This window comes from Astatotilapia calliptera, chromosome 3 (genome assembly GCF_964374335.1).
Source record: "Astatotilapia calliptera chromosome 3, fAstCal68.1, whole genome shotgun sequence".
NCBI classification, from domain to species: domain Eukaryota; kingdom Metazoa; phylum Chordata; class Actinopteri; order Cichliformes; family Cichlidae; genus Astatotilapia; species Astatotilapia calliptera.
Genome location: NC_137424.1, coordinates 68,973,496 through 68,995,710, shown reverse-complemented (window position 1 = coordinate 68,995,710; position 22,215 = coordinate 68,973,496). Strand labels below are relative to the sequence as shown.

The window sequence follows — 22,215 nt, the reverse complement described above, 5'->3', positions numbered from 1 at the left end:
ATAGAAATCTGAACATTATCTAGCATACCCGGGTATTTTTGAAAACGCAGATTTTTCTATCCGTTTGCACCTTTCGTCCACACATAAATGGCGTTTTCGGTCACTGAAACTGAGATTTCTAAAAACGCCTGCAAGGGTGGACATTTTCTAAAACTCCATTTTTGCATTTACGTGTGGACGAGAACAACGGAGAAAACGCAGCGTCAAAGATGTGCGCCTTTTTTGACGTCACACTGTGCGTCACGTTATTGTTTCGATGAAATGAATTTCTACAATACTGTTACTGTTAATTTTACTCTCTGCAGTGTTTAAATGCTTACATATACACACACAGTTACTGTCCCTCCACACATACGACTCGGTTCTGCTTCTATGCCCCAGCTTTGTTTACTATTTCCCAACGAGGCTTCTAGACTTCTGATTGGCCAACATTTCTACACGGTTAGGAATATATCGCCACCTGTTGCTTTGCCATGTTCCTAGCAGCATTTTCCTTCATTTCTGCGTTTACGTGTGGACGGGATTATTTTTTAAAACGAAAACGGAAAATCTCAGTTTTGAAAAATACCCGTGTATGAAATTCAACCAACTGTTGTTCAGTCTTTCTTCATAAAGATTAGAAAAACTTCCCAGTGCTTGTGAATGCCTTATCCACACCCTCATTTCCTCCTGATCAGAAATTTGCTGCTGATTGTCTCTCTTCACTTGCATACCCACCACGGAGGCCGTGGAGACTGTCAGAAAATGACTACAAGAAGACAGCTCCTTGGAGGACAGGACCAACTTCACACCCGATCAGATTTGCACACTGTTAGACCTCTGCCTCACCACTACATATTTCAAATACAACGAAGGCTTTTACAGACAAAAACATGGCTGTGCCATGGGCTCCCCCGTGTCACCTATTGTAGCCAACCTTTACATGGAGGAAGTGGAAAGGAAGGCTCTTGGCTCTTTCAAAGGAAGAGTACCCAGCCACTGGTACAGATATGTAGACGACACCTGGGTCAAAATCAAGACACAAGAAGTGGAATCCTTCACTGCGCACATTAACGCTGTGGATAAAAACATCAAGTTCACCAGGGAAGACACAAAGAACAACTGTTTGCCTTTCCTGGACTGCGCTGTGCACATTGAAGAGAACGGCAACCTCAACATCGAAGTTTACCGGAAGCCCACACACACGGACCAGTACCTCCTCTTTGACTCCCATCACCCTCTGGAACACAAACTTGGAGTAATTAGGACCCTACACCACCGGGCAGAACATGTTCCCTCTAAGCCTGAAGGAAAAAAGAAGGAACACACACATGTAAAGGAAGCACTCAAAACGTGCGGCTATCCTAAATGGGCGTTCTTAAAGTCAGCAAAGAGGCACAGAAAAGAAGACCAGACACCAGCGAGGGAGGATAAGAAGGACAGACGCAACAACATTGTCATCCCCTATGTAGCCGGTGTATCAGAAAAACTCAGGAGAGTTTTCTCCAAGCATGACATCCCGGTGCATTTCAGACCCAGCAACACGCTCAGACAAAAACTGGTTCACCCGAAAGATAAAACGCCAAAGCACAGACTTAACAATGTGGTGTATGCTGTACAGTGCAGCGAGGAATGCCCAGACCTCTACATTGGAGAGACCAAACAGCCACCTTGGCTCAGGCGATAAGAGGATCATCAGGGGGTCCTTTTGTCCCTCTGTGGGGGGTTACTCCCACTAGGTTTATATCTGGGACTCTCCACCATTTGACCTTAGAACTGAAGAAGCTTCTCGGATGAGAGGTGAAACGTCTTTAAGTAACTTAAAGAAGTCCAGACGCTTTTCTTTGCAAGCTCCTTTGACTACGATGACCTGGATGACTGAGAACCTTCACAGACACTTTGAACCGGTTGTGGTCCGGAGGAAGCCCCATTAAGTGGCTAGTTGTAAGATGGACAGTGTTCAATAAAGCAACATAAAGACCGTGCTTTATGTCCTGATTCAATTCAGAGTGCTCTGCCTAATTTAGTAATAAGGTGGGCACACAACAATGGCGACGAGGACGACACGAGGACGACACGAGGACGACACGGACCTGGATTTGTTTTTGTGAGAAGTAGACCCAGCGGCGGCACGGTGTTAGCGAAAAAACTTGTGGGCTAACATGGAAAAGTTGGGTATTCAACCGTTCGCCTGCTACACTGATCCAGCTACGCTCGGACCGAGATGGACGTGCTGGTTAACATCCTTCGAGTTGTTTGCTGATGGGAAAGGTCTTATTTTGACGGATGATGCTACAGACGCGATCAGACAGCGGAGACGCGCTCTTCTACTGCACATGGCTGGACAGGACGTGCAGGACGTCTTCTCCACTCTACCACAGACGGGAGAGGCAAAGGATTGAAGTGGAACATGAAGAGTCTGAGAGTCTGACGGAGGTCAAGTGGTGGAACGACACTTGGCTCCAGGCAGGTCTCCCTCATGCATGAGTAACAAGAAGAACTTTGCCTACTTCGTGTCTTGCTTGCTGTGTAATTATATTGTCTTCAACGTTCCAGCAAATAGGTTCAAGCTACAAACCTATCAATACCCACCCACTGTGGATGAAATCTTGCAAGGACTAAACGGCTCTGCAATCTTCACCAAACTCGATCTCAAGTGGGGATACCATCAGCTAGAGCTTACCCCGGAGTCGAGAGAGATGACTACATTTGCAGTGCACAACGGAGTATATCGGTACAAAAGGCTAATATTTGGAGTCTCATCAGCTAGTGAGCAATATCAGCATGAGATCGCCAATGCACTAGCTGGCATTGAAGGAGTTGAGAACATTTCAGATGATGTAATCATACACGCACCAGACCAGGAAACCCATGATAAGCGCCTGCATGCTGTGATGAAGAGACTCTCTGACTGTGGTCTGACACTAAACTCAGAGAAGTGTCAGTTCAACATGGACAGACTCGTGTTCATGGGAATACTTTTGACACAGAAAGGCATTAGCCCAACTGAAGAAAGAGTGAGAGCTGTGGTGGAAGCCCGAGAACTGAAGAATGCTACTGAGGTGAGAAGCTTTCTTGGACTGGTAGGCTTCAGTAGCAGGCTCATACCACAGTTTGCTACACTCTCTGAACCACTTAGACGTTTAACTCGAAAAGAAACTATGTTTACATTCGGGCCAGAACAAAAGCAAGAATTTGAAAGACTAAAGACTGAGTTAGCCAGAGCAGGTACCCTAGCCTATTTTGACAAAGAAGCCCCAACCAGAGTCATAGCAGATGCAAGCCCTGTAGGCTTGGGCGCAGTGCTAATACAAATACAGAACGGAGAAGAGGTACCAGTGTGCTACGTAAGTCGGAGTTTAAAAGACTGTGAGCGAAGATATTCTCAAACAGAAAGAGAAGCCCTAGCACTGGTATGGGCATGTGAGAGACTACATCCATATGTGTATGGCAGGAAGTTTGACCTCATCACAGACCACAAGCCATTGGAGGTCATATACAGCCAGAAATCTAAACCTTGTGCACGCATAGAAAGATGGGTTCTCAGACTGCAACCATATGACTTTAAAGTAGTGCACATTGCGGGAAAGCAAAACATTGCGGATTCACTGTCAAGACTGCTGTCTGACACCACGTCAAAAGAGACACATAAGCATGAATCTGAAGAATATGTGAGATTTGTTGCAGTTAATGCTACTCCAAAAGCACTCACAACAAGAGAGGTTGAAGAAGCCTCTGCTACAGACTCAGAATTAACAGAAGTGCGAAGAGCTATTGAAAATGGACACTTTGAAAAATGCAAAACATATGCACCCATTGCAAATGAACTGTGTGTCATCGGCTACATAGTTTTGCGGGGAACTCGCATTGTATTGCCAGAAAACCTCAGAGCTCAAGGACTGTCCCTAGCTCATGAAGGACATTTAGGAATTGTTGGAACCAAACAGCATCTCAGAACAAAAGTTTGGTGGCCAGGGATGGACAAAGCTGCAGAGAAGTTTTGTAAAGCTTGTCACGGATGTCAAATAGTAGCCAGACCAGATCCACCTGAACCACTGAGAAACACACTTTTACCGGATGGACCATGGCAAGATGTGGCGGTAGACTTACTGGGACCGCTACCTTCGAACCACTCAATACTTGTACTGATAGATTACTACAGTCGGTACTATGAGTATGATGTAATGTCATCTACACCCGCTGAAAAAGTCATTGACTCTATTGACTGTATATTTAGCAGACATGGGCTACCAGTTACCATCAAATCTGATAATGGCCCACAGTTCAAATCTGAGCTGTTCAGAGAATATTGTGAAACTAATGGAATCAAACATATAAGAACTACACTAAAATGGGCTCAAGCAAATGGAGAAGTGGAACGGCAAAATGCATCATTGATGAAAAGAATCAGGATCGCACAAGCTGAAGGACTTGACTGGAAGCGAGAGCTAAGAAAATATGTAACAGTGTATCGTAGCATTGAACATCCAACCACGGGCAAAAGTCCAGCAGAACTCCTGTTCAACCGCAAAATGAGAGGAAAGTTACTGAACATCAGTGAGGCAAAAACAACGGAGTTGGATGTGTGTGACAGAGACGCTGAACAGTAGGGAAAATCAAAGATTTATGCTGATGAACGAAGGGGAGCTGAGTATTCACGTGAGACACGGGAGACACACTGCTGGTTCAACAAGACAAAGTGGACAAGTTTACAACACCATTCAACGCAACACCACACAAAATTGTAAGCAGAACTGGAAACCAAGTCATTATTGAGTCACCAACAGGAGCTCGCTATCACCGGAATACCACACATGTGAAGAAATACGAGACAAATGAGACCAGAGAAGGACACTATGACACAATACCTGAAAGGGAGGAAGGTGAAACACCCACAAAGACTGACACCTTCACTCCAACACCACAAGAGGGCTCCCAGGGGCCAGAGAGACCAAGTAGATCACAGAGGGCTAAAAAGATACCCAAGAGGTTTCGTGATTTTGTGGTGAAATGAACTATAATATGTTAAGGTGAAGAGGTAACTTACATTTGGCAAGTTTCAAGTTCATATGTGTATGTCGACATGTATATATTGAAAAAAGAAAGGTACATGTAGAATAGAATAGAATAGAATTCAACTTTATTGTCATTGCACATGCACAGGTACAGGGCAACGAAATGCAGTTTGCATCCATCCAGAAGTGCTTTAGTGATATAGGTATATTACAATATATATTAGCAATAGTATAGATATGTAAGTATATTACAGAGATGGGTCTATTATGGTATGTTATAATGTACACGGTATGAAGTATGTTGTGAATATTCTATAACTATAAGTATGTACAGGCTGTAGTGAGTACAAGCTATGTGCAGGCTATGAACAGGATATAAATCTGAAAAACTATACAGAATATGAAATAAATAACTTTACAGAAATCTGAGATATACAGCTATACAGAAATGGGAACTATGCAAGTTGTAAACAGTTGTAGGATTAAAGATTATTGAATGTACAGAATGATTATTTACACAGAGCTATACAGTAGTGCAGTTAAGATAAGTGAGGGTGTAGATAGTTTCTACAGAGGCTATATAAAGTGCTAGTGGTTGTGAGTGGTGGTTCACTCCATGTTATTATTGTGTGTTTGAGGGTACAGTTGTCCATTGTGGGGGTGTGTATGTTCAGTCCATGAGTTTAACGTGGGTCAGATGTCAGGAGGCAGAGTTCAGGAGTCTGACAGCTGTGGGGAAGAAGCTGTTCCGGTACCTGGTGGTCTTAGTCCAGAGGCTCCTGTGGCGCCTCCCAGAGGGCAGGAGGGTGAAGAGTCCATGTGATGGGTGACTGGGGTCTTTGATGATTTTCCCAGCCCTTTTCAGACACCGGTTCCTGTAGATGTCTTTTATGGCAGGAAGTGGTGCTCCGGCGATGCGCTGGGCAGTTTTCACGACCCTCTGCAACGCCTTCCGGTCCGAGGCAGAGCAGTTCCCGTACCAGACTGTTATACAGTTGGTCAGGATGCTCTCGATGGTGCAGCGATAGAAGTTCACCAGGATGTCTGAGGACAGGTCGTTCTTCCTCAGTGTCCTCAAGAAGAAGAGGCGCTGGTGAGCCTTCTTGACCAGCTTGGAGCAGTTGGTCGTCCAGGTGAGATCCTCGGAGATGTGGACTCCCAGGAACTTGAAGCTGCTCACACGCTCCACAGCCGTCCCCTTAATGTGGATGGGTGGATGTGGGTCAGCATTCCTCCTGTAGTCCATGATGAGCTCCTTGGTCTTCTCGGTGTTAAGCAGCAGGTTGTTTGTGTCGCACCACTCAGCCAGACGATCCACCTCCTCCCTGTAGGCGGCCTCATCGTTGTCACTGATGAGGCCAATCACCGTGGTGTCATCTGCAAACTTAATGATGGTGTTGGAACCATTAGCAGGTCTGCAGTCGTGGGTGAAGAGGGAGTAGAGGAAAGGGCTCATCACACAGCCTTGTGGTACACCGGTGTTCATTGTGATGGTAGATGAGCAGTGGTTATCCAGCCGGACATGTTGGGGGCGGTTGGTCAGGAAGTCCAGTAACCATTTGCAAATGAGGGAACTGATGCCCAGGTCTGTCAGTTTCCTGATGAGTTGTGAGGGGTGGATTGTATTGAATGCTGAACTGAAGTCTATAAACAGCATTCTGGCGTAGGTGTTGTTGTTGTCCAGGTGTGATAGGACAGAGTGTAGTGCGATGGAGACTGCATCCTCTGTGCTCCGGTTCTGGCGGTATGCGAATTGGTGGGGGTCCAGGGTATGGGGGAGACAGGATTTGAAGTGTGCTAGGACCAGCTGCTCTAAGCACTTAGTGATGATGGGGGTGAGTGCTACTGGGCGGTAGTCATTGAGGCAAGATGGGTTGGAGTTTTTGGGTATCGGGACGATGGAGGTGGATTTGAAGCAGGCCGGTACCACAGCGTGGGCCAAGGACAGATTGAATATGTCTGTGAGCACTCCTGCAAGCTCCCCAGAACACGCTCTGAGAACACGCCCGGGGATGCCATCAGGACCTGCAGCCTTGTGGACATTGATCCTGCTCAGCACCGCTCCTACATCGGTGGGGGAGAGAGTCAGAGGTTGGTGGTCTGGCGTCATGTCTGCTTTGGTTGTGGTTGTGGGGTTCCCTCGCTCAAAACGAGCATAAAAGTTGTTGAGCTCGTTGAGGAAGGAGACAGCAGAGGATGCGGGGGAGGGTTTGGTGGTCCTGTAGTCTGTAATGGTCTGGAGTCCTTGCCACATGCGTCGGGGGTTGGAGTTGGAGAAGTGTCCTTCTACCTTCTTTTTGTAATGGTGTTTGGCTTTTTTGATGCCCTTCTTTAGATTAGGCATGTGCATCTCCTGACCTAAAGGCGGTGTTGCGGGCCTTCAGGAGGAGACGAACATCCCGGTTCATCCAAGGCTTCTGGTTGGGGTACATGGTGATCCGTTTCTGGGTGGTGACACTGTCTGTGGTTTCGGAGATGTAATCCAGTACAGATGAGGCGTACTGGTCCAGGTCTGTGTGGGTGAACATATTCCAGTCTGTGTTTTTAAATCTGTCCTGGAGCACTGCCTCTGTCCCCTCTGGCCACACTTTAATTGTCCTCACAGCAGGTTTCACACGTTGGATGAGTGGTGAATACCTAGGTGTGAGGAACAGGGAGAGATGGTCCGATCGTCCAATGTGGGGGAGGGGTGTGGCTTTGTAGGCTCCAACCAGGTTGGAATACACATGGTCTAAAGTCTTGTCTCGTCTGGTGTGGCAGGAGACATGTTGGTGGAATCTGGGGAGGACTGTCTTTAAGTTGGTGTGGTTGAAGTCGCCAGCAACAATAAAAGCAGCCTCGGGGTGTTTATTCTGGTGTTTGTTAATGGCTGCAGAAAGTTCTTTCATGGCCAACCTAGCATTAGCATCGGGGGGGATATACACGGCAGTGAGTATGATCGAAGTGAGTTCTCTAGGGAGATAATAAGGTCTGCATTTGACCATTAAAAACTCCGCATTAGGTGAGCAGTGACTCTCAGTAGTAGTGGAGTTCATGCACCAAGCATTGTTAATATAAATGCACAAACCTCCACCTCTGGTCTTGCCGGAGTCATCTGCTAGCCTGTCGGCTCGGTGTGTGTGGCGTCCTGCTAACTCGATAGCATTGTCCGGGCAGCTGTTGTTCAACCATGTTTCGGTGAAAAACATGACATTTGAGTCCATAATCAAATCAAATCAAATCACTTTTATTGTCACATCGCATGTGCAGGCACACTGGCACAGCACATGCGAGTGAAATTCTTGTGTGCGAGCCCCACAAGCAACAGAGATGTGCAAACACAACAACACAAACCAGCAAATACAAGAATGGCTACATCTGAAACTAATAAATATATGTACAATATATAATAGTGTATGCATTTCTGGATGTGTATACTAAATATTATCCTACGTGTGTGTGTGTGTGTGTGTGTGTGTGTGTATACACATTTTACAAATTAAATAGTAAAAAAAAAAAATAATAATAATAATAAATAAAATATATAAAATATACAGAGTTGAATATGTGCAAAACAAGTGGCATTTATATACAGTGTGGAGTGCATAGTGTTGCAGTTCCCGTAGTGAAGCTGAGGTGTCTATGAAGTGTTCAGCAGTCTGATGGCCTGATGGAAAAAGCTGTCTCTCAGTCTGCTGGTACGGGACCGGATGCTGCAGAACCTCCTTCCTGATGGAAGCAGTCTGAACAGTTTATGGCTGGGGTGACTGGAGTCCTTGATGATCCTCCCCGCTTTTCTCAGGCACCGCTTCCTGTAGATGTCTTGGAGGGAGGGAAGCTCACCTCCAATTATCCGTTCAGAGCACCGCACTACTCGCTGGAGAGCTTTGCAGTTGTAGGCGGTGCTGTTGCCATACCAGGTGGTGATGCATCCAGTGAGGATGCTCTCAATGGCACAGTGATAGAAGGTCCTGAGGATGCGGGGGCTCATGCCGAATCTTTTCAGTCTCTTCAGTGAAGAGGCGCTGCTGCGCCTTCTTCACTGTTTTGTTTGTGTGTACTGACCACGTAAGATCCTCAGCCAGATGTACTCCAAGGAAACGGAAGCTGCTCACTCTCTCCACAGCAGCGCCGTTGATGGTGATGGGGGTGTGTACTTCTCTGCACCTCCGGAAGTCCACTATCAACTCCTTTGTCTTTGCGACGTTGAGGGTGAGATGGTTGTCTTGACACCAGTGGGTCAGGGCGCTGACCTCCTCCCTGTAAGCCGTCTCATCACCGTTGGTGATAAGACCCACCACTGTAGTGTCGTCCGCAAACTTCACAATGATGTTGGAGTTGTTAGTGGCTGTGCAGTCGTAGGTGTAGAGTGAGTACAGGAGAGGGCTCAGTACACACTCCTGTGGAGCACCAGTGTTCAGTGTGATGGGGGATGAAGTGATGCTGCCCTGTCTGACCACTTGGCGTCTGTCAGACAGGAAGCTAAGGATCCAGCTGCAGAGGGAGCTGCTCAGTCCTAGATCCTGCAGTTTCCTGTCCAGCTTCGAGGGAACGATGGTATTGAATGCTGAGCTGTAATCTACAAACAGCATTCTCACATACGTGTCTCTCTTCTCCAGGTGTGACAGGGCAGTATATAGTGTCAGGGCTATGGCATCATCAGTGGACCTGTTGTGGCGGTATGCAAACTGTAGAGGGTCCAGTGAGTCGGGTAGTGCAGAGCGGATGAAGTCCCTGACCAGCTTCTCGAAGCATTTGCTCACGATGGGGGTCAGGGCTACAGGTCGCCAGTCGTTCAATGAGGAGATGGTGGAGGATTTGAGTACAGGGACGATGGTGGCCATTTTGAAGCAGGCTGGGACTACAGACAGAGAGAGGGAAAGGTTGAAGATGTGTGTGAACACTCCAGCCAGCTGAGCCGCGCATGACTTGAGGACGCGGCCGGGAATCCCGTCCGGACCAGTAGCTTTGCGCGCGTTCACCTTCCTGAAGCACCTCCGCACATCCTCCTCAGACACAGTGTGCGCGCTGACGTCATCCGCGGTCTCATGGTGTTCGCTGTGTCGAATCTAGCGTAGAATACGTTTAGATCCTCACACAGAGAGGCCGTGGTCTGCGGTGTGCTGGTTTTCCCTCTAAAGTCTGTGATCGTGTTTAGTCCCTGCCATATACTCCGAGGGTTGTCAAACTGTTGCTCCACCCTGTCCCTGTACTCACGTTTGGCTGCTTTGATCGTCTTCCGGAGTTGGTAATGTGCGTGTTTGTAGTCCGATGTGTTCGCGGAGGCAAAGGCAGTGTTCCGTGCCGCGCGAACATCTCCGTTAATCCAGGGTTTTTGATTTGGGAAGGATTTAACTGTTCTGGGTGGGACGACATCTTCCACGCATTTCCTGATAAATCCACAGACTGAGTCTGTGTATTCATCAATGTCTTTTGCGGCTACGTGAAACATTTCCCAGTCCACGTGATCAAAACAGTCCCGCAGCGCAGACTCCGATTGGTCCGTCCAACAGTGCACCGCCCTCCGGGTTGGAGCTTCCTGTTTCAGCTTCTGCCTGTAGGCGGGCAGGAGCAGGATGGAGCAGTGATCTGATTGGCCGAATGGGGCGCGGGGGAGGGCTTTGTACGCATCCCGGAAAGAGGTGTAACAGTGGTCCAGAAGCCGTTCTTCACGTGTATTAAAGGGAATGTGTTGATGGAGTTTTGGTGAGACTTTCTTCAGGTTTCCCTTATTAAAGTATCCAGCTGTGATAAACGCTGCCTCTGGGTGTGCGGTTTCCTCACTGCTGATCGCGCTGTACAGTTCCCTGAGTGCTCGGTCAGTATCGGCTTGTGGGGGGATGTAAACAGCCGTAATAATCACTGCTGTAAATTCCCTCGGTAGCCAAAATGGCCGGCACTTAATCATCAGGTACTCCAGGTCCGGTGAGCAGAAGGATTTGACCGGGTGCACGTTCGCATAATCACACCAGCTGTTGTTGATCATGAAACATACACCACCGCCTCTGCTTTTCCCAGTAAGATCCTGTGACCTGTCCGCGCGATGCACGGAGAACCGCGGCAGTTGTATTGCAGAGTCCGGTACCTTGTCCGATAGCCAGGTTTCTGTGAGGCAGATCACGCAGCAGTCCCGCATCTCTCGCTGGAATGAGATCCGTGCCCGAAGCTCGCACAGCTTGTTCTCCAGAGACTGCACATTAGCCAGTAATAAACTGGGTAACGGTGGTCTGTAAGTGCGCCGTCTCAGTCGAACCAGAACGCCAGATCTTCTCCCTCTGCGTCGGCGTTTGCGGCCTCCAGGGACAGAGAACAAAGGCGTCTCTCTAATCCGTCTGTTGTTAGTGATGGAGAGCCGTATCTCATCCATTTTGTTTGCCAGAGAATGGACATTGGCGAGGAAAATACTGGGTAAAGGCAGCCAGTGTGGTGTTAGCTTTAGCTTAGCCCGTAGCCCTCTGCGCCTACCTCGCCTTTGTTTACGATCTCGGCGCCGTCTGCGTGCACTTCCGCCCGGCCGGGGAGAGTGGGCAGCCTCCGGTGTTCTGGAGATCTCTGGGATGAGTCGGACATCGGCGATAAAACTGTTGGAGTTGTGAGTCCAGATGTCCAGAAGCTCTTGTCTGCTGTAGGTCAGCAACGCACAGCAATTCTGGATGAAAAATCCGGTTAAAAGTAGATAAAAAAAACGCTAAATAGCAGATTCTGGAGAGACACTGAGCCTCGCGTTGTTCACGCGCCGCCATCTTGAACATGTGTGGTGAGACAGATTATATAATTGTTAGAAAGTAAGACAAGAAGAATGTTCAATGTTGGAAAAAAAAAAGACATCAATGTTATTACAACTAAAGTTTGAATCTAAGGAAAAGGGGGATGTCATGTATTGATATGGCTGTCTTAATGTGATGACCTTTGAACCGGATGTTGTTGTCCGGAGGAAGCCCCATTAAGTGGCTAGTTGTAAGATGGACAGGGTTCAATAAAGCAACATAAAGACCGTGCTTTATGTCCTGATTCAATTCAGAGTGCTCTGCCTAATTTAGTAATAAGGTGGGCACACAACAGTGTCCTGCAGATTTTAGATCTCACCCTGGGTCTACACACCTGATTCAAATGATTAGTTCATTACCAGGCCTCTGGAGAACTTCAAGACATGTTGAGGAGGTAATTTAGCCATTTAAATCAGCTGTGTTGGATCAAGGACACATCTAAAACCTGCAGGACACCGGCCCTCGAGGCCTGGAGTTCGAGACACCTGCTCTAGAGCTTTCTCAGTTTCCTGCCCACCTTAAAAGTTTGTCTAACTTTAAGCTGTTTATCTGTAGTGGACTCTGCAGCAGCCGCCAGCTAACGTAACTCAGCAAGTCAAACAGCACAGTCTGTGTGGACAGATGGATGCTGGAAGTCTCCAAACATTTACAACAAAAAGCTTCAAATTTCTCTTTCTGTCAACAGTTCAGTGAGCAGAAGATGAACTGATCTTCAAAAGACACAAAGGAAGAGAGGAAACTTTCTTTTTAGCTTTTCCTTTTTTAGCAGATTACAGTTAGTTTTTTATTTGATGGATTTTTTGAAACGTCGCAAAAAGTGGAGATTGACTTTAGTTTTTTTAGAAGTTAAAATAATAACCAGTGTTTGAGTCATTTTGATGCTCTGAGTATTATGAGTAAAATAATAATAATAATAATAATAACTTTATTTATAAAGCGCTTTCAAACAAAGTGCTGTACAACTGTTTAAAACTAAAGAGATAAAAAAAAAATTATATATATATATATATAAACACCCAGCACGCCCCTGCGGGCGGTTTATCCTTCAAGCTCGGGTCCTCTACCAGAGGCCTGGGAGCTTGAGGGTCCTGCGCAGTATCTTAGCTGTTCCCAGGACTGCGCTCTTCTGGACAGAGATCCGATGTTATTCCCGGGATCTGCTGGAGCCACTCGCCTAGCTTGGGAGTCACCGCACCTAGTGCTCCGATTACCACGGGGACCACCGTTACCTTCACCCTCCACATCCTCTCGAGCTCTTCTCTGAGCCCTTGGTATTTCTCCAGCTTCTCGTGTTCCTTCTTCCTGATATTGCTGTCATTCGGAACCGCTACATCGATCACTACGGCCGTCTTCTTCTGTTTGTCTACCACCACTATGTCCGGTTGGTTAGCCACCACCATTTTGTCCGTCTGTATCTGGAAGTCCCACAGGATCTTAGCTCGGTCATTCTCCACCACCCTTGGGGGCATCTCCCATTTTGACCTCGGGACTTCTAGGTTATACTCGGCACAGATGTTCCTGTACACTATGCCGGCCACTTGGTTATGGTGTTCCATGTATGCCTTGCCTGCTAGCATCTTGCACCCTGCTGTTATGTGCTGGATTGTCTCTGGGGCATCTTTACACAGCCTGCACCTGGGGTCTTGCCTGGTGTGATAGACCCCAGCCTCTATGGATCTTGTACTCAGAGCTTGTTCTTGTGCTGCCATGATTAGTGCCTCTGTGCTGTCTTTCAGTCCAGCTTTGTCCAGCCACTGGTAGGATTTCTGGATATCAGCCACCTCCTCTATCTGCCGGTGGTACATACCGTGCAGGGGCCTGTCCTTCCATGATGGTTCCTCGTCTCCCTCCTCTTTCTTGGGTTTCTGCTGCCTGAGGTATTCACTGAGCACTCGGTCAGTTGGGGCCATCTTCCCAATGTATTCTTGGATGTTCCTTGTCTCATCCTGGACTGTGGTGCTGACACTCACCAGTCCCCGGCCCCCTTCCTTCCGCTTAGCGTACAGCCTCAGGGTGCTGGACTTGGGGTGAAACCCTCCATGCATGGTCAGGAGCTTTCTTGTCTTTATGTCAGTGGCTTCTATCTCCTCCTTTGGCCAGCCTATTACCCCAGCAGGGTACCTGATCACGGGCAGGGCGTATGTGTTGATGGCCCGGATCTTGTTCTTACCATTCAGCTGACTCCTCAGGACTTGCCTGACCCTCTGCAGGTACTTGGTGGTTGCAGCCTTTCTAGCGGCCTCTTCATGGTTCCCATTTGCCTGCGGGATCCCCAGGTACTTGTAACTGTCCTCTATGTCTGCAATGTTGCCTTCTGGTAGTTCAATCCCCTCAGTTCTGACTACCTTCCCTCTCTTTGTTACCATCCGACTACACTTCTCCAGTCCGAACGACATTCCAATGTCATTGCTGTATAGCCTGGTAGTGTGGATCAGTGAATCGATGTCTCGTTCACTCTTGGCATACAGCTTGATGTCATCCATGTACAGGAGGTGGCTGACAACTGCTCCGTTCCGTAGTCGGTATCCGTAGCCAGTCTTGTTAATGATCTCACTGAGGGGGTTCAGGCCTATGCAGAACAGCAGTGGGGACAGAGCATCTCCTTGGTAGATCCCGCACTTGATGGTAACTTGTGCTATGGGCTTGGAGTTGGCCTCTAGTGTTGTACGCCACATCCCCATTGAGTTCCTGATGAAGGCTCTTAGGGTCCCATTGATCTTGTACAATTCTAGGCATTCCAGTATCCAGCTGTGGGGCATTGAGTCATAGGCCTTCTTGTAATCAATCCAGGCAGTGCACAGGTTGGTCAGTCTGATGATCCTATTTTTCAGGTCAGTTCCTCTCGCACTCAACGATCCTTCTCCTATCGCACTTGGGGCTATGTACCCAATCTCGGGTGGGGGTGATGATATCTCCCCCCTGACCTGGCGTCCTGACTCCTCCTTGCCGTAGCATTTGTGTTGTACCTCGTCAATCTCTAGCTGTGAGAGCAGTCCCTTCTTTCGAATGTTGGAACACTGAGCTACTAGTTGTTTCGCCGTCATTGTGGATGTTGGGTATCGAAGAATCCATAGGTCCCTCATCCTATTCATGTAGCCCCTTCCGCCGGGGTTACTTGCGTAGTAGCATTCCAACAACGCCCTGTTTTCGTCCCTTGCCCACCGATGCCTTCTTGTTCCAGTAGCCCACTTTTCGTCAGGGTGCCCTGGTTCCTCAACACCTGACGCGGACCTTGTTGATCCGGGCGACGTCCGAGCCGGCATGCCTTCATATTTATCTGTCTCGCTCATGTCTGCGGTAGGCTTGCTTAGCATAGGGGGTCTAGCCTTAGGACCCTTACTGGATACAGACGCCCCAGGCAGGAATCGAACTTGCGATCCTCTGTTCCAAAGGCGTGTAGTTTAACCACTACGCTATCCAGCTATATATATATATATATATATATATATATATATATATAAATAATCTGACAATACAATAATATTGGCCATATTATATTTGCATTACCACAGTGAGATGACTTTAGTCTCATGAACAACATTAACTAATTGTTATTTACTAACTAATCTTAAATGACTGTTCAGCACAGAAATGAAGCCCAACAATCATGTTTTACAGTCCCGTGGTCTCAGCCTCAGATACTCAACTAATCAAAGTGATGTCATGACAAAAATGAATGACCAACAAAACATTTTTCTCCTTAATTTCTGTCAAACAAAGCTGTATGTAACGTGTCTCGCGGTTAGTATCATGGTTGCTAGGTAACCTGAACAGCACGACGAAGCGTATACCGTCCCATTTCACAAGCCTCTCACTTCCGCACTTCTCGTACTTATAGTACGCACCGTACGTAGTACGCGTACTTCAAGCGTGCAGACCCTGAATTGGGACACAGCCTATGAATACCTTCATCATGCCAAAGAGAAACTGATTTGCAGGCTAATCATGAGCAGAAGGAAACTCTAATCTAGTGACGGTAAGGTAAAAACAGAGCACCACCGAGAGGTAAACACAGTCATTTACACTGTGCAGGACTATTGATGGTCCAATGAGCAGCAGTATATGTTGGACATTTTTTATAGAATAAAGGAATTCCTCACTCAGTGATCTTCTTTGAGATGCAGTTTAGAGGCCAGGAAACAACATCAAATCAGACACCAAACTGACATCAAGGAGTTCATGTCACTAATAGAGATGGACCGATCCGATATTACGTATCGGTATCGGTCCGATACTGACCTAAATTACTGGATCGGATATCGGAGAAAAATAAAAAATGTAATCCAATCCATTAAATATCACGAAAGCACCTCACAAAACTTGCAACACGCCGTAACTCACCTCAGAACATTAGCACGTCGGAGCAGTATGCATCACGTGATAGAGCGGCTGTGGCATGCGGACCTGTCGGTGGTCTGGATAGCATTTGAAGCTTCGCTAGCAACCAGCATTTCATCGCCGACAAAGTTATCCCCGAGAGAAGTAAAGCAAGTGTGTAAGTCCATCTCTGAATGTTTGTAAAGCATTCCTGCGTTAAGCTTAACGAGCGACTGCCTCTCGCTCTCCGGCTGCTACTTCAATCATGAAACTGCTTAAATGATCAGCTGATCGGCTTTTCTGTCGCGAGTCCGTCTCTCTTGTTTGTTTTTGGTCCACTTTGCGCCAGAAAGAGGAAACCAGCGGCTGAACAACAGCAGCACGTTTAAGCTTGATAAGCTGTTGTTAGAATTTATTTAATATTACTTTCTACACCAGGATCTTTTTCTACGTAGTTGACGGCTGGTAACTGTGCAGGGGCGGATCTAGCAAAGTTTAGCCAGGGGGGCCGATAGGGCATGAACAGGGAAAAGGGGGCACAAAGACATAATTTTCTTTCTTATTCTCATTTAAAATGTCTAGCTTTTAATAAATAATTATCTGACACCCAAAGTTTTAATTTGATGTAAAATGAATAGAAGTCAATTACTGTATATAGTGACTATTAAGTCTAATATATATACCCTAGTAAGCTATAGTACTTTTTCCTTTGGGAAGGTACCATCTGTGCAGTCTGCAATTTTGTTGAAGAAAGATGTTGAATCTATTTAATATTTCTTGAAAAATAATTGATTTCTGTGCATTTTTTTTCACACTGCATCAAATTAAGGTTGATTACGTCGATTAAGCATCATGAGGTGGCGCGTGAGGGGTGGTTCCCTATTTTTTATTTATTTATTTTTGTTGTTGCTGGGAGTTGGAACCCTATTAGTTAGGTTGCTTAATATTTACGCTAAGTACTCTTTAAAATACCAGAATAGGGAGGATGGTGTAGGTCTAAGTTTATTAGATTGATGAGTATTGCTGAACTATGAAATATTTTTTTTGTATACAGGTATAACAGAATAGCTTTAGTGTAGTTGTTGTTTTAAACTTGAGTATGAACTTGCAGACTTGCAAAATGCAGCAAGATATTTTAAAAAACAGTTTTGTTAATTAAAAAACACTATATCGGATTCATATCGGTATCGGCAGATATCCAAATTTATGATATCGGTATCGGTATCGGACATAAAAAAGTGGTATCGTGCCATCTCTAGTCACTAATAGCTCACCTCTCTGCAGCAGATGCCTGCTGGTCTTTAAAACCAATGAAACGTTCATGAGACCAGTCACTCTCTAAGGACACACGGCTGGGTGGAGGTCCAGGTTGGTTCCTGTGGATAATGATGGAGCAGTGATGTGAGTGCTGAGCTGTGACATGGAGAAAAGTCATGGACAGTTAGAGATGGTCATCTCACCTCTGAGCTTTGGTCTGACTCTCATGTTCCCCACACAGAGTAGTTTCAGAGGGAGGGACTCCCTCCTCTCTGTCCTCACACTGATCCATGCTGCTGAATTCACATCCACATCAGCTCACACACACTCTCTACCTTCACCTGCAGAGGAAACATACATCATTCATGTGCACATCAACTGTCAAGATCAGGTGACTCCACTGTGTAGTGCACATTTGATATGTTTGAAAACTCAATTTAGGATTTAGTGTAAGGAAAGGCATCAGGTGTAAAACTCATAGTTAAATTAACATGGTGGGTGCGCTCATTTTGGCAGAAGCCAATTGATTTCAATAATGAATTAAATACAGTGTTTAGGCTGTCATTTCTAGCATCTACATGGATGTTAACATCACCTAGTATGATTATTCTATCTGAACTCACCACTAAATCAGATTAAAAACTGAGAGATTAAAAACTGAGCATGAGCCGGGTGGATGATACATAACAAAAAAAAAAAATTTTTTTGAGTTTCACAGTTAGGGTGAAAAAGGCAAAGATTCAAGCTTTTCATATGCTGTACCCAAGTTTTTGCAAGGCACAGTGAATGTAAAGTGAATATGTTGATCAGCGTAGTGTAGTGAGGGTGATACATCTCCTGCTGTCAGGCCTGCAGGTAACATGCTGTCGTTGTCCTTTATCTCATTGTGGATAGAAATTATTTTTTGGAGTGGCACAAATAATTTGTGTGGCATCAAATTTGATGCAGAACGCCTGATTGTTCTGTAAATAGTTTGAAATGGTTATTTAAAAAACCTGGCTGCATTTTTAGGCAAATAGCTGCAAATAACTTTGTTGTTTGCAAACGTAGTTACTCTTCTGAAGAAGTAACTAGTAACTAGTAACTAGTAAAAAATTAATTCATATTTCAAAATAACTTGCACAATATTGGATTATAATACTGTATTTTGCAGACAAAGAGTTACAGGACTGTCTCTTAGACCACAGCCAGGAGCTTCACACAGACTCATACTTATAATACAAGTAAGAGCTTTGCCAAAAAAAAAAAAAATATATATATATATATATTTTTTTAAATTTTTAAAATTTCAAAATTGAAGTTCAAGTTATTTTTATTTCCAATAGTGTTAACAAATAATGTAAAGTGTCAATAATTATTTAAATATGTCAATAATTAATTAAATGTTTCAATAATTAATTAATTAAATGTGTCGCAAATATTTATTTAATTAATTTTTGACATATTTAATTAATTTCTTAATGGTGTATTTAATTAATTCATTATGCCAGTCCTGGCGTTCCATACATGAAAAATATATATATTTTTTTAATTTTCATTGTAAGAGAGCTAAAGCACAATTAAAAGTATTCTAAAAGAAATTGTCAGGGGTTTAGACATTTGTTCACAAGTAAGAGAAATAAGACACTGCAGACCGACTCAGAGAGTTTTAAGACATGCGCATGGGTGTGTGCCTCTCAGCAAAATCACACACACTCAAGCGCAGGCTGGTTGCTTTATTTATAGGCCAAAATGGGTTACATAGTACTTCCTCTTTTAACGGAAAGGGGAGAGCTTAGGCATTGTCTCAGCTATCTAACCTCTGCACACAAACTGAAAATAACGACACAGCAGTATTCATGCTTATCTGACATCACAGACACTGAAGTAAAGAATGCATCGTATATCATGTCTTGTCAAACATCTCAAACACTGAAGTAAGGAATGCATTGTGTTTTGTTTAACAATAGGCTTGGTTATGTGAAAATATATGAACACTTGAAAGTAAAACACACTTGATTATATTGTATTTGAATATAAAGCACATTTGATTATACTTGATCATATTGCATAATAAAAATCCTCTATCAGAAATGTAAACACTTAATTTGATTATTTTAATTAATAAACCATGTAGCTTGGATGGATTTGATGCTGGCGTGACCACAGTGCACACGTCTGCTATTGCTCACAGTGGCCCAAGGGACGACTCGTGGAGTTTGTGTGTTTGCTCAGACACATGAAAAATTAGAGGGAACATTGCCTAGCAGAGACCCCAGTCCGTGAGATCTTCAATGCACATCTTTGGCAGAGCTTCAACAGCATTCCTAGGGAGATTGGGACCATGTTCAATGGACCATGTCTGAGCTTTCGGTGTCTACAAAAGCGCTATATGCAATCCATTACTATGGTGGTAACCCCCGAACCAAAAATTGAAATGCAATCAGTCCATTTGGAGCGCAGAATGACTCAAAATCCCTGAAATGTCAACACATTTTGATAGTTTGTCCAAAGGTTGTCCATTCTGGCTCCAGATGGGTTAATTGGATTAAAAAATTAATTGTGATGAAGGATTAATCCGTGTTAATGTATGAATGTTGACAGCCCTACAAATAATGTAACTACACACTTAAAATAAATATAGTCAAGAACACCCCATGCCCCCTTTAGGCTCAGTCCTGCTTACTGCAGATATCACTGCTACATAAAGTACCACAAGGCAGAACTTACAGATGATGCCGTTGTGCTTGGTTGATGAAAAGTATTTGAGTCCAAATTTGCTGTATGTTGTATTTAAAAAGAAATGAGCTGCTATCTTGAACAAGTCAGCGCTTCACTTATGATGGAAAGAGGGGCGGGAAGGAGAGGAGGGAGATTTTCCCAAGCAGAGGATGTAAATAAGAGACAAGGGAGGATAGAAGCATTCCTGATCATATTTACTCCAGCTCATGTTTCAGAAACAGCAAATACTCCAAACACTTTCAAAACAAAAGTGTCTCCAGCTGAAGCACAAAAAATGTCAGTTTAATGAAAACAAATCTTCTTTATTTTAACTGCAGCTTCTCAAAACTCTGCCCTAATGAACAAACGCATCATTTTCTCTCTCACACTGACTCACTCCTGAACAATGAGGCTTTGCAGCATAGTTGTGTCACACCTGCCCTGCAGCTAAACTGATCACATCAGTTTTACTGTAAATAGTAGTGGTCATGTGATTTAGAAGACAAGCATCTTCCTCGTCTGTGCCGTCAGTGTGGGACCAAATTCTCCATGTTATCAGATTTGTAAGCAGCAGCTGAAACTGTCACATGAATGAATGTTCATCAAACTGTTTGATTCCGGCCAATCAATAATCTATAATCATGTGGATTTGTCTTCAAACACAAGAGTGATCTAAAGTTTGTCTTGATATAATAGCTGAACATCAGGTCCAAACATCACAGAGCAGAAAAAAACAGTCAAAGTATTAAAGAAGAAACCAAAGCAAACTTACAGTTTCTTCAAACACACGCGGACAACAAGCTCCACTCCACACCTGGACACGGACACGGACACACAGTTGAGCTGCTCCCTGGAAGGAGGCGTAACATAACACCTGAACACTGTGAGAGTGCCACACCTTCATGTACTGATTTACAAATATGCCGTCTGACTGCTCAGGCGGAGTTTAAAACATGTTAAGCACCGAGGGGCTTTCTGAGCTTCCTGCTCAAAAGACACATGTCCAAAATAAGCATTTCTCTGCAATTACGAGCTCTGTGTAAACAATCTTGGTATCAAAATAAAGTTAACACTTGTGAGAGTTCATCAGAGGTGTAAATATTACAGCACATATTATTGTGTCAAAGTTACTGAGGCTGGGATATTTGAGTATCTATACCACACTTTCCGATACTTCCATTACTGAGCTTGTGTTGCAGCTGATTAAATGGAATCTTCTCCCTTTTGAATCTGTTACATAGGAGATGAGAAATAAAATCAAACAAATGTCGAAGGATTAAAATGGCAAAATACCATATTTTTCATTTCCCAAACACGCACAATTTGTCCCATCAACAGCAGGATTCAGCAAAACAAGACGTCCTTCAGACTTTAAAGTGCTGTCAGTTAAACGAGGAGGTGGCTGGAGAGAGAGTTCTGAGCTTCTCTGCTTAGGCTGCTGCCCCCACGACCCGGACCCAGATAACCTGAAGAAGATGTATGGATGGATAATAATGATAAAAAAAATAATAATAATGCACTGCACATGTCATTTATATGCTCCTGCATTTAAACACTGATTTCAGCCACCAAGGTGTGAGTGAATAAATCCAACACAATTCCCACCCTGAGATCAAGATGGTTGGATCATTGCTTACTATGTCCACCCCCAGAAAAACGCACCCCAAGTCTTGCGATTTACCAGAGTCTGTGCAGGCTTGTCCATACCTCTTCCCTTCTTGTTTGTCTGTTTTAGCCCTTAGGTACAACAGGTTGAGCAGCAGGAGAGTGGAACATCATCGTTAATAATAACTGAGTCCAATTTGGTTATGAAGAAATCTTAGAGGGTTTTAACTTTGTTTTAAAGCTTGTGAGTAGCTGTGTTTGCTGTTTCCTGTGTGAGAAACCTCTGAGTCGGCTCCCCAGTCTGTGGACTTAATGGTGCTGAAACTCAGGGTGCTGCTCTATGTCCTTGGTGCTGAAAACTGAGCCTGATGCTTAACATTGTCCACCCCAGGTGTGAAACTCAGAAACCAGTCTTACTTGTTATCATCTATCGTCCACTTGGGCCTTACACAGAGTTTCTGTCTGATTTCTCAGACTTTATATCTAATTTAGTTCTGAGCTCAGATAAAGTAATTATTGTGGGTGATTTTAACATCCATGTAGATGCTAAAAATGACAGCCTCAACATGGCATTTAATCTGTTATTAGACTCAATT

General features: G+C 44.9%; 1 protein-coding gene across 2 annotated transcripts in view; it reads right to left on the bottom strand.

Annotated features, from left to right (window-relative positions):
• The window catches only part of LOC145425670 (uncharacterized), a 39,565-nt gene extending 18,664 nt beyond the window's left edge, over nucleotides 1–20,901 (bottom strand). Inside the window, exons 1-3 of one of the 2 annotated variants that reach the window (XM_080298903.1) lie at nucleotides 20,787–20,901; nucleotides 17,518–17,655; nucleotides 17,332–17,433 (exon numbers count right to left, since the gene is read on the bottom strand). In XM_080298903.1, the coding sequence (XP_080155029.1) occupies nucleotides 17,332–17,433; nucleotides 17,518–17,606 (191 nt within the window). In that variant the 5' untranslated portion in view covers nucleotides 17,607–17,655; nucleotides 20,787–20,901. Of the gene's footprint in view, nucleotides 1–17,331; nucleotides 17,434–17,517; nucleotides 18,554–20,786 lie in introns of those variants that run through there. The other variant, XM_080298904.1, reaches the window with a different exon arrangement.
• Between the last annotated feature and the right edge of the window lie 1,314 nt (nucleotides 20,902–22,215).